Below are 13,163 nucleotides of genomic sequence, written 5' to 3'. Positions count from 1 at the left end.
GTTCTTGTCCAGCTGTGGACTTAGAATAGTAAATGTTCTCTTTACAGAGACTCTTTTGGTCTTCTACACGTTTATGCTACCAATGTGACACTTGTTACATCTACACAAGCAGGAACTAATTATTTCCTGATTTTGAAATTTGCACCATTGTGAAGTATTTCAGCACAGTCCTAAATCTAAACAAAAAGTAAAGGGCTCAGCAATAGTTTTGAATTTAGCTCTCTATTCAAAGCTAGAAATTGTATCTGCCGGAAAAATGAGCATATGTATGAGGAACCTCTAGTTACCTTTACCTAGAATATTGCAGCTCCGTATACAGTTGTGCTCAAAAGTTTACATACCCCAGCAGAATTTTTTAATTTCTTGGCCTTTTTTCAGACAATAAGAATGATAACACCAAGACTTTTTCTCCGCTCATGGTTAGTGGTTGGGTGATGCCATTTATTGTCAAACTACTGTATGGGGCACAGCTGCGTGAGGTGATAGGTATGGGGCACAGCTGCATGAGGTGACAGGTATGAGGAAACAGCTTTGTGAGGTGACAGGTATTGGACCTGACGCCTCAAGCAGATGTGCCCCATACCTGTCGCCTCGCGCAGCTGTGACCCACACCTACCGCCTCATGCAGATGTGACCCATACCTGTCACTAGAGTTGAGTGAATTTGCTCGGGTTCCCTCATATTCGGCAAGTTATTTTGCTTACCGAATAAGGTGCAAAGGGAACCCGGCTTCCTGGATCGCGCCGCAGCTGCATGTGTCGCGGCTGTGTCACAGTCACAGCACATGCATGGACAACCCAAAAAACAGGCTCTCTATGCATGTGCTGTGACACAGCCGTGACACATGCAGCTGCGGAGCCGAATAGCTGATTAGCCGGAGCGATCCAGGTATCTGGGTTCCCTCTGCAGCTTATTCGGTAAGCGCTATAGCTTGCCGATTAAGAGGGAACCCAAAGCAAATTCTCTCAACTCTACCTGTCATCTCACGCAGCTCTGCCCCATACTTGTCACCACATGCAGCTGTGCACCATACCTGTCACCTTACACGGCTGTGCCCCATACCAGTCACTAAATATGAAGCAAATTGGCTAACATACAGCCAAATCCCCAGTACAATATCTACAGCATGGGAAGCATAAATATTAACTTTTAATTGACAAGGATAAAAGGTGTACTACAACTACCAATACAACATGTACAATAAGTAACACACAATAACAAAAGTGCTCATGAAAAAATCAGTGCAGATTAAAAATGGGGGGGGATCTCATCCGTACTTCTGGAGATCACCCTTGGAGGAGAGTGTAAGAGGAAGAGGATGACTAGAAGGGTAAAATCCCTAATATCCCCTGTCGTGTCCCAAATGCAGGACTCCCGCCCTAACAAGGGCAGTACCCAAGTATGGCCCTCTAGTAGTGAACCTCAGCCATTCCGTATGTATTTCTGCCTCTTTGTATAGGCCTCATCACGGGAACATGTAACAACGGGGCCAATATAATTAAAAGTTCATTGAGTAGTGCAGTGACACTGGGTACTCAGAAATGGGCATATCAGCTAGTGTCGCCTATATTGTGCCTTGCAGCTTCAAGAGCATGTTTCAAACAGCTGCAAGACATGCTGCTGCAGGGACTCGAACATATTTTTCGAGCACCCCAAAGACACTCTGTTAGAACATGAACATGCTCAGATAATACATTATCTGAGCACGTTCAGTCATCACTCACTACTCTACATCATACCTCTCGCCATGCATAAATCACATACACACAGCTCTGCACCATGCACAAATGACACACACAGCTTTGCACCATGCACACAACGCAGACATCACACAGCTCTGCGGAATACACACTGCTATGCATCATGCCATTCACAGGATGCACACCTTACACGGCTGCGCACCACACCCCTCACACATCTCTGCACCACGCACACCTTAGCACTATACACATAGCCCTGCACCAGGCACACCTCACACACACAGCTCTGCACCACATATACCTCACACACAGCCCTGTACCATGCACACCTCTCACACACAGCTCTGCACCACGTACACCTCACACACAGCTCTGCACCACGTACACCTCACACACAGCTCTGCACCACGTACACCTCACACACAGCTCTGCACCACGTACACCTCACACACAGCTCTGCACCACGTACACCTCACACACAGCTCTGCACCACATATACCTCACACACAGCCCTGTACCATGCACACCTCTCACACACAGCTCTGCACCACTTATACCTCACACACAGCTCTGCACCACGTACACCTCACACACAGCTCTGCACCACGTACACCTCACACACAGCTCTGCACCACGTACACCTCACACACACAGCTCTGCACCACGTACACCTCACACAGCTCTGCACCACGTACACCTCACACACAGCTCTGCACCACGTACACCTCACACACAGCTCTGCACCACGTACACCTCACACACAGCTCTGCACCACGTACACCTCACACACAGCCCTGTACCATGCACACCTCTCACACACAGCTCTGCACCACGTACACCTCACACACAGCTCTGCACCACGTACACCTCACACACAGCTCTGCACCACGTACACCTCACACACAGCTCTGCACCACATACACCTCACACACACAGCTCTGCACCACGTACACCTCACACACAGCTCTGCACCACATATACCTCACACACAGCCCTGTACCATGCACACCTCTCACACACAGCTCTGCACCACGTACACCTCACACACAGCTCTGCACCACGTACACCTCACACACAGCCCTGCACCACGTACACCTCACACACACAGCTCTGCACCACTTATACCTCACACACACAGCTCTGCACCACTTATACCTCACACACACAGCTCTGCACCACGTACACCTCACACACACAGCTCTGCACCACTTATACCTCACACACAGCTCTGCACCACTTATACCTCACACATACAGCTCTGCACCACTTATACCTCACACATACAGCTCTGCACCACGTACACCTCACACACACAGCTCTGCACCACATATACCTCACACATACAGCCCTGCACACCTCTCACACACACAGCTCTGCACCACGTACACTACACATGTAGAGGCACAGCTGGCGGGGCGCACGGTCTCCTGAGCTAGCTGGGAGTTACTGACTGCCCGATGTGAGTGTATGAACCCCTGCAGCTTGTACATTCCCCACAGCCTCGCACTGTACAGCTCAGCACAGAGCCCGCCACACACACACAGCATGCACTGGTTGTGTATAGGTGCAGTGCACCTGGTGGAGCTCTGTGTGACCCAGGCGTGCACTAGTGACGTGTTTCCCGTGCTCCATAGTCCACGCACCTCTGTTACCTGCTCATAGGACACATCACACACTAACAAGAAACTAAGAGAAACTTCCCCAGCAGCGCAGCCTGCAGCCGGACTCCGCCCACACAGGTTACTGGTCACATGGCGGTGATGTCACCAAAGGTCCTTTAGCTACGAGCATCCTGCCCCTGAGTCCACTGAGGCGGCAGTGAGTGTGAGGCGCGGACGGAGAGGAGAGCGGTGCTGGGGCCAGGATGGAGCTGGAGGGCAAAGTGAAGAAGGTGAGAGGGGGCAGCTGTGTGTGACCCCTACCTGGGTATTCTAGCTCCACACCTACCTGGGTATTATATCCACCCGCCCACCTGGGTATTGTATCCCCCCGCCTACCTGTGTATTATACCCACCCGCCCACCTGGGTATTGTATCCCCCCCGCCTACCTGTGTATTATACCCACCCGCCCACCTGGGTATTGTATCCCCCCCCGCCTACCTGTGTATTATACCCACCCGCCCACCTGGGTATTGTATCCCCCCCCGCCTACCTGTGTATTATACCCACCCGCCCACCTGGGTATTGTATCCCCCCCGCCTAGCTGTGGCCTGTCCCCTGCATTGTGCACTGTAGGGTGCGGGCGCTTGTGTGGTGGGCGCTGTAGTTGGGCACATGTGTATAGTATATGTCACACATGGCATGCTGCTACGAGGCTGAAGTTGGTTTCTTATTCAGCAATTTTTTCTTTTCTTTGTAGGGTTAACAACAAAAAATAAGCATCACAATAATAACACACAATGCAGTGAGGTGCCCTGATGTGAATACACTTAAAAACAGCTTCACATTAAGAATACACAGATAGTGGTGCCCATTTGGGCCAGGCTGGAAGGACCTGTTTTTGATGTGGGGCTCTCTGTTCTATATGTATGCACTGTGGTATCAGTGGCTCAAAGTCATTTAACCCTTAAAAACATCAGTTACTTATTCAAATGTGTGAAAATGGGCTGTTTGCCCACTTTGATGCCAGTTCTGGTGCTCAGAACCCATTTGGGCCAGGCTGGAGGGACCTGGGTTTGATACGGGCCATCACTATCTGTGTATTTTAAGTGTCAGATCAGTGGCCCAAAGGCATTTAACCCTTTCTTCAACACTCTTTCGTGCCCAATTTGATGCCCATTTTTGTGCCAGATTTATTGTTTTTGAAGCTGTTTTTAAGTGTATTCACATCAGGGCACCCCACTGCATTGTGTGTTGTTATTATTGTGATGCTTATTTTTTGTTGTTAAAGGGCCACTGTCACCCCCTCCAGCCGTTATAAACTAAAAGAGCCACCTTGTGCAGCAGTAATGCTGCAGTCTAACAAGGTGGCTCTTTTAGTTTTTGATTCTGTTATTCCCTCAATAAAGCGTTTTAAAATTTGTACAAAATAACCTGTCCTTAGACCTGGAGGCGGTCCGAAGCTTCCTCTGTGAATCTCCCAACGGCCGTCACTCTTCTCTTCTGGGGATGTGGCCGCCGCCCCCTGAGCGCTGTTTCTTCTTAAATCCGGCGCCTGCGCTGTGCGTGCCTGCCTGGGACAGGCGCAGTCTTCATTGTCCTTCATAGCTCAGATCCAGGGTGCCTGACTGCGCCTGTGCCGGCAGTGCGGCCACCCTGTTGCTGAATCCCCGCCCCGCACTGTGTTATTCATTATGCACAGTGCGGGGCTGGGGTTCCTGGGAATGCGCACTGCGCTGTTCAGACGCTCCCCCGGTCCCCCGCCTTCCAGCATTGCCGTAATACACAGGTTTCCTTGCCAGTGTTTGGAATGAAGCAGCCGTAAATTACAACGCTGGAAGGCGGGGGACCGGGGGAGCGTCTGAACAGCGCAGTGCACATGCCCAGGAACCCCAGCCCCGCACTGTGCATAATGAATAACACAGTGCGGGGCGGGGATTCAGCAACAGGGTGGCCGCACTGCCCGCACAGGCGCAGTCAGGCACCCTGCATCTGACCTATGACGGACAATGAAGACTGCGCCTGTCCCAGGCAGGCACGCACAGCGCAGGCGCCGGATTTAAGAAGAAACAGCGCTCAGGGGGCGGCGGCCACATCCCCAGAAGAGAAGAGTGACGGCCGTTGGGAGATTCACAGAGGAGGCTTCGGACCGCCTCCAGGTCTAAGGACAGGTTATTTTGTACAAATTTTAAAACGCTTTATTGAGGGAATAACAGAATCAAAAACTAAAAGAGCCACCTTGTTAGACTGCAGCATTACTGCTGCACAAGGTGGCTCTTTTAGTTTATAACGGCTGGAGGGGGTGACAGTGGCCCTTTAAAGGGAACCCGTCACCCCGTTTTTTCCGTATGAGATAAAAATACCGTTAAATAGAGCCTGAGCTGTGCATTACAATAGTGTCTTTTGTGGACCCTGATTCCCCACCTATGCTGCCGAAATACGTTACCAAAGTAGCCGTTTTCGCCTGTCAATCAGGCTGGTCTGGTCGGATGGGCGTGGTGACATCGCTGTTTCTTCCCCCAGATCTTGCTTATTTTTCCGTTGGTGGCGTAGTGGTTTGCGCATGCCCAAGTGCCGAATCCACTGCATAGGTGAGGAAAAAGAGCGCGATCTGCGCTATTACCCTGGTGATCGGTGGGGGCGGCCATATTCCTGTGGCCGCGCGTGCGCAGATGGAGATCGCGGCGGCCATTTTCCTGAAGCCCAGATGCGAACTCTGCTTCAGGAAAATGGCCGCCGCGATCTCCATCTGCGCACGCGCGGCATCCCGCGGCCATTTTCCTGAAGCCCTGGGCAGCAGAGCGCTCCATCTGCGCACGCGCGGCCACAGGAAGATGGCCGCCCCCCACCGATCACCAGGGTAATAGCGCAGATCGCGCTCTTTTTCCTCACCTATGCAGTGGATTCGGTACTTGGACATGCGCAAACCACTACGCCACCAACGGAAAAATAAGCAAGATCTGGGGGAAGAAACAGCAATGTCACCACGCCCATCCGACCAGACCAGCGTGATTGACAGGCGAAAACGGCTACTTTGGTAACGTATTTCGGCAGCATAGGTGGGGAATCCGGGTCCACAAAATACACTATTGTAATGCACAGCTCAGGCCCTATTTAACGGTATTTTTATCTCATACGGAAAAAACGGGGTGACAGGTTCCCTTTAAACTTATAAAAAACAGAAAATAAAAAATTGACGAATAAGAAACCAACTTCAGCCTCGTCATACTGCTGCCCCTGTAAATCTGTCCCATCCAAGTGACTGGTGCAGCATGGATTCCCCTGGGGGCTAAGTCCCATGGGCTTAGTGGGTGTTAGAGCGGCCGGGTACAATCTCTGCACCAGCAATGACCTGTTGCGCTAATGGATACTTATGCTGGGTTCACATGTTGCATTTTTATGACTTTTTCTGCAGGCCAAACCTGCTCTTTTCACAATAAAAGACACTTCAAAAAAGCAGGTTTTGCTTAGTTTTTTTTATCATGGTACTTTTGTCTCTTCTGCACGCAGATTAAGTTTACTTCATAAAAAAAAATCTGATTCTGCTTCATCAGATTGTGGCACCAAAAACTCATACCTGTGTTTTTGCAGCGTTTTTTTTTGCACCACCCATTGCTTTCAATGCGTGAAAATGCTGAAAGAAGTGACATGCTGCATTTTGCAAAAACAAAGGTATTGGACAAAATACTGAAGACAAATAAAACAAGTGTCTGCATGAGAATTCTGAAGTCTCAGACTTTGCTGGTACAGTAAAACGCTGCTGAAAATTTGTATAAAAATTCACTGAAAAAAGCAACATGTGACCATAGCCATAGTGGAAACTTCTTGGTAGATTTTTCTGCAGCAAGGCGGTGAGTAAGAATAACCGTATTGACCCAGGGATGGTAACGCCCCGGCCATTGTGTCAGGCAGATCAGCTAATGGGGCATTTTTTAACTGTTTTGCTGCCATAAACTTTCACTTTTCACCATTTCTTAACTACTGGATGATTAATGTGTTTAGCTTGAGAATAGACATAACTTCTGCATTCAGACTTCGTGCACATATATTGAATTATAAAGGGTATATTGAGTTGATTTTTGGTGAAAATTAGCAGAAAGCGTTCCACCTATGCAATATATGGAGTGTAACGTTTCCCTCCCCTCTACGTGAGTACTAACCCAGTCTCTAAACTGTATATTTTCTTCTGTGAAGTACATTGAGGTGCATAGACAACCGTGATTGTACATACATGAGATTATAACATGGTCTCTGAGCCATTAAACCATTTTCACCAGAATTCTGGCATAAGACTGTTTGAAGTGTCGCAAATGTTTTTGCAGCTCTTGCTGTCATTATGGCAGCCTTGCCAGCTTTATGAAAAGTCGGCAATGTTTAGATGGGATGGGGCACAGCCAATGATTTCATCATTTATGCCAAGTAATGGTGTAAAAATAATGTCAGGATGACTGGAGTACATTTCTTACTACTGGCACAAGGCAGGTGGAAGAGCCACTAAATTCATGCAGAGATGCACATCTCAGCCAATTTGGAGCATCTCAGCCAATTTCTAGCCTTCTCAGAACCACATTCCATGTACAGAGCACAACTCATGGACTGGGCCTCCTGACCTGAATTTATCAGCCTCCATGCCTATGGCTGGGAACATGATATCCACAGCCAGTCCACACATCATGTTGTGTCATACCCTTAGGCTATGTGCACACGTTGCAGATTTGACTGTGGAATTTTCTGTGCAGGTTCTGCATTTCTTGGCAGAAAACGCAGGTCAGAATCTGCACCCATTTTTGGTCTGTGCACACGTTGCAGATTTTTGTGCGGATTTCTTCCTTTTTTTACCCCTGCAGATTTCTATTATGGAAGAGGTGCAGAAACGCAGCAGATCTGCACAAAGAATTGACATGGTCCTTTTTTGAATCTGCTGCGTTTTCCGTGCAGATTTTTCCGCACCATTAGTACAGCATTTTGTTTTCACATTGATTTACATTGTACTGTAAATCACTTGCAGATCTGCAGCATTTCTGCACAGAAAAAAAAAGCTGCAGATCTGCAGGAAATCGGCAACGTGTGCACATACCGTTAAGGCTATGTGCACACGCTGCGGACTGGTCTGCGGATTTTTCCGCACTGACTTTGATAAATCCGCAGGGCAAAAACACTGCGTTTTTCCTGCGGATTTATCGCGGTTTTACCGCGGATTTATCGCCTTTTTTTTTGTGCGGATTCTACTGCGGTTTTACACCTGCGTTTTTTTAATATGGAGCAGGTGTCAAACCGCTGCGGATTCCTCACAAAGAATTGACATGCTGCGGAAAATAAACCGCAGCGTTTCCGCGCGTTTTTTTCCGCAGCATGTGCACAGCGGTTTTTGTTTTCCATAGGATAACATGGTACTGTACACCGCATGGAAAACTGCTGCGGATCCGCAGCGTCAAAAATGCTGTGGATCCACAGCAAAAACCGCAACGTGTGCACATAGCCTAAAAACTAGTGTGCAGAACACAAGTCTTGCCTCAGGACCATAGAGCCCGTTTCATGTTTTGCGATTTAATGAAGTTACGTGGTTCATGAATTTGAAGCCAAATCAAAACTGCCTTTTTTTTTAATTTTTGCTGTTTTTGCTATTTATTTAGCACCAAAATTTGCAAGTTCTCTAAAGAGTTAGGGTACCGTCTCACATTGGCACTTTGATCGCTACGACGGCATGATCCGTGTCGTTCCAGCGATATCCATACGATATCGCTGTGTCTGACACGCAGCGGCGATCAGGAACCCTGCTGAGAATCGTACGTCGTAGCAGATCGTTTGAAACTTTATTTCGTCGCTGGATCTCCCGCTGTCATCGCTGCATCGGTGTGTGTGACACTGATCCAGCGATGCGTTCGCTTGTAACCAGGGTAAACATCGGGTTACTAAGCGCAGGGCCGCGCTTAGTAACCCGATGTTTACCCTGGTTACCATCGTAAATGTAAAAAAAAAAAAACCAGTACATACTCACATTCCGGTGTCCGTCAGGTCCCTCGCCGTCCGCTTCCCTGCACTGACTGTGAGCGCCGGCCGTAAAGTGAAAGCAGAGCACAGCGGTGACGTCACCGCTCTGCTTTGGCCGGCGCTTACACAGGATGCAGGAGGAGTGCAGGGAAGCGGAAGCAGGCACCGGAATGTAAGTATGTAGTGTTTTTTTTATTTTACGTTTACGCTGGTAACCAGGGTAAACATCGGGTTACTAAGCGCGGCCCTGCGCTTAGTAACCCGATGTTTACCCTGGTTACCCGGGGACCACGGCATCGTTGGTCGCTGGAGAGCTGTCTGTGTGACAGCTCTCCAGCGACCACACAACGACTTACCAACGATCACGGCCAGGTCGTATCGCTGGTCGTGATCGTTGGTAAATCGTTTTGTGTAACGGTACCCTTACAATAATGTGCAAATTTAAAACTCCAGTAAGGTGCGTGCAAAAATGCAACATTTGGTTTAAGTCGCATTTCATGAATCTGTCTCAAGCATCTGGATAATCAAAATTAACTAACCTGAGCTTGATTGACTGCTGCATATAGTGTGCAGATTACGTAGATTTTTCACAGTAGCTACCCATATCGTTCCCTATTTACTTATGCATCGCTTACATAGTGCCATCGTATTCTGCAGAGCTTTGCAGACATTATCGGCACTGTCCCCATATGAAGTTCAATTGTGAGCCCCAGTCCGTATGTCTTTGAAATGTGGGAGGAACCTGGAGGAAAGCCACACAAACACGGGGAGAACGTGCAAAGTCCTTGCAGATGTTATAAAAAAGAGAAAAAAGTGATCAGCACTCACCATTCCTGATGCTATAAAAAGTCTTTATTAGGACATGGACACGGACAGGGAGAGCATGGTGTCCAGGGATGACAGCTGTTTCGCGCTACATGCGCTTCCACAGATCCCGGTCGGGATCTGTGGAAGCGCATGTAGCGCGAAACAGCTGTCATCCCTGGACACCATGCTCTCCCTGTCCGTGTCCATGTCCTAATAAAGACTTTTTATAGCATCAGGAATGGTGAGTGCTGATCACTTTTTTCTCTTTTTTATATTATTACCTCTTTTTGGTTGAGCACCCCATACGCCCATGCACTGAGTAGGGGGTATAGGAGCTGGTACAGCGTATTGTAGCACGCTAATAGGTGATCGCATGGGACAGCAGTGCGAGTATATTATCTTTTGTTTGGCCTTGCAGATGTTGTCCTTGGTGGGATTTGAACCCAGGACTCCAGCGATGCAAAACAGTGCTAGCCACTGAGCCAAAAGGCTGCTCAATGAAATGTAGAGTTTTTTTTTTTTTTTTTTTTTTTTATAAAGAGGGATTTATAGGGGGGGGGGGGGGATTTATTATTCACCTATACACATGCCACATTGCCAGTTTTTTTTGCTGCCAATGGCAGTAGATGGCGCTTACTAGATGGTCATTACTCCTGCAGACAGATTTGCTATATAGTGTGGCAGAAATTAGACAGAAATGTATTGAGCAGTATTCTGGACTCCACACCCATGACACATACAAGCAGGAAATGACTAACGGCCGCAGATCTCTGCTGATAACCGTGAGAAGGAGTGTAAGTCTATGTGGCCTTCTGTAATGTGGAGGGCAGGTATAATAACCTGGTGGCTGAAGTGTCTCATCCTGACTAATCCTCTGATCACTACACTATTCTCATGTTGGGTGCAATTTAAAGAATATCGATTTTCTAGTTAACTATTCCATGTAATTGTTAGTTTGTTAGCATCCCGTGATCTGGTGTATTACACACAGCTACATGAGCATAAGGGTCTTATTTCTGGCTATGGCAGGTTTTGTTGTGGGTTTTTTTTTCCTTTAATTAGGAAGACCTAAATCAAGTTAAGTGCAGCTTGCATGAAGACTATAAAAGAGCCAAGTGTCTCTGGATATCCTAGAAAGTTGAAGTACCCTGAATCCCAGGACTCTTGACCAGGGCTAATTTTATACTGTCATAGTTGTTTGTTTTTTTTCAAGGCCAGTAGTTAAAATACTATTAACCCCTTAATGACCGGGCCATTTAAAAAAAATAAAAATAAAAATCTGACCAGTGTCAATTTATGTGGTAATAACTCTGGAACGCTTCAACATATCCCATTGAGTTTCACTGTTTTTTTTGTTTTTTTTTGTGACACATTGTACTTTATGATAACGACAAATTTAGGTTGATATGTTTTGCATTTATTTATAAAAATGTTTAAAAATGTGCAATTTTCAAACTTTTAGTGTGTTTCCACTGTCAGTAAATGCTGCGGGTTGGACACTGCGTTCAGCCGCAGCATCCAACCCGCGCCGCCCAGATGTAACAGCATGGTGGAGGGGATTTCAAGAAATACCATGTCCATTATGCGTGCATGGATGCCTCCAGCTTACTTGCAGAGACTGACATGCAGCGCGTCTTTCCAGACCGCAGCATGTCTATTTATATAGTGGATACCCTCAGTCTCCGCTGCGTAAATTACTCATGGGCTTTCATTAGTTGCGGTAAAACCTCATTTTTACTCTTTGCCACAACAGCACCCACATGAGAGAGGGATTCGCCCATAGGAACAGGAAACCTACAGAAATAAAAGGGGCGGTCCCCCTCTCCTTCTCAGTTGGTTTCCTGTTCCTATAGGATTCCCTGGAATACCTGCATGAAATGGAGATTCCTGGGCCAATGCACCTGCCTGCGTGGTCTCTGTGGGAACAGCAGGGGCTGCGGCTTCAGAAACAGCGGCGGGGGAGCCACTACATGCAGCCTCCTTCCTTGTCTGGACGCTATCTGGCAGGCTTCGGGGAGATGACTCGGCCTCCCGAGGACACGTTTGGTAGTGGAAGCAGGGCAGCGGGTGCGGACACAGTAAGTGATCTTGGGGCGGGTCTGACCTGGAAGTAGCTGAAGCACTTCCAGGGGAGGGCCGGGGAGGCGGTATTGATGGCGCCATGTTTTAAAAATGCCGGTGGTACACAGAGCGGTGTACTCATTATGTCGTCCCTGGCGCATGAGGTGCACCCACCAGCGGTGGAGCAGAGCAGCGCTACTAAGAATAGCAGCACTAGGAGTACTAAAAGTACCAGGAGTGGCCACAGTGGCAGCACAAAAAGCAGCAGTACCAAGAAGAGTGGACAGTCCAGAGAGGAGACTTCCACAGGCACAGGGCAACGGAGTAGAGAAGTGGATCTACCTAGAACCCGCATGGCGTCTCCCCCTCCAGAACCGGTACCGTTATAGCTTCACTGGGTGAGTGTGAACAAGCCTCTACCTATTAAGCAGACCCCTTCCTTCTCTATACCTCACCCTCCTAGGCTAAGAAAACCCATAAGATTCTTCCAAAAGTAGATGCGGCTGTTGCATCCACCTCAACAGTCGTTTCTACCAGTGGAGGATGCAGGAGTCTTGTAGGACCCACTGGACCGCAAGACTGAAGCCTTGCTTACAGGGAACCCGTCACCCCCAAAATCGAAGGTGAGCTAAGCCCACCGGCATCAGGGGCTTATCTACAGAATTCTGGAATGCTGTAAATAAGCCCCGATGTATCCTGAAAGATGAGAAAAAGAGGTTAGATTATACTCACCCAGAGGCGTTCCCGCTGCGGTCCAGTCCGATGGGTGTCGCAGGTCCAGTCCAGCGCCTCCCATCTTGTTGCGATGATGTCCTCTTCTTGTCTTCACCCTGCGGCTTCGGCGCAGGCGTACTTTGTCTTCCCTTTTGAGGGCAGAGCAAACTACTGCAATGCTCCGGGACAGGTCAGAGAGGCCCGACGCATGCGCACTGCAGTACTTTGCTCTGCCCTCAACAGGGCAGACAAAGTACACCTGTACCGGAGCCTGTATGCGACCCCTGGATA

The 13,163-nt window shown here is 48.4% G+C and overlaps 1 protein-coding gene across 1 annotated transcript in view; it reads left to right on the top strand.

Moving 5' to 3' along the window:
• The first annotated feature begins 3,204 nt into the window (after positions 1 to 3,204).
• Positions 3,205 to 13,163, top strand: part of TES (testin LIM domain protein) — a 92,557-nt gene continuing 82,598 nt past the window's right edge. Inside the window, exon 1 of the mRNA XM_077265022.1 lies at positions 3,205 to 3,591. Within this exon, the coding sequence (XP_077121137.1) occupies positions 3,565 to 3,591 (27 nt within the window). The 5' untranslated portion in view covers positions 3,205 to 3,564. The remainder of the gene's footprint in view (positions 3,592 to 13,163) is intronic.

This window comes from Ranitomeya variabilis, chromosome 5, assembly GCF_051348905.1.
Source record: "Ranitomeya variabilis isolate aRanVar5 chromosome 5, aRanVar5.hap1, whole genome shotgun sequence".
NCBI classification, from domain to species: Eukaryota; Metazoa; Chordata; class Amphibia; order Anura; family Dendrobatidae; genus Ranitomeya; species Ranitomeya variabilis.
Note: the sequence above shows the minus strand (reverse complement) of the source record. Positions and strands in the feature narration are given on the sequence as shown.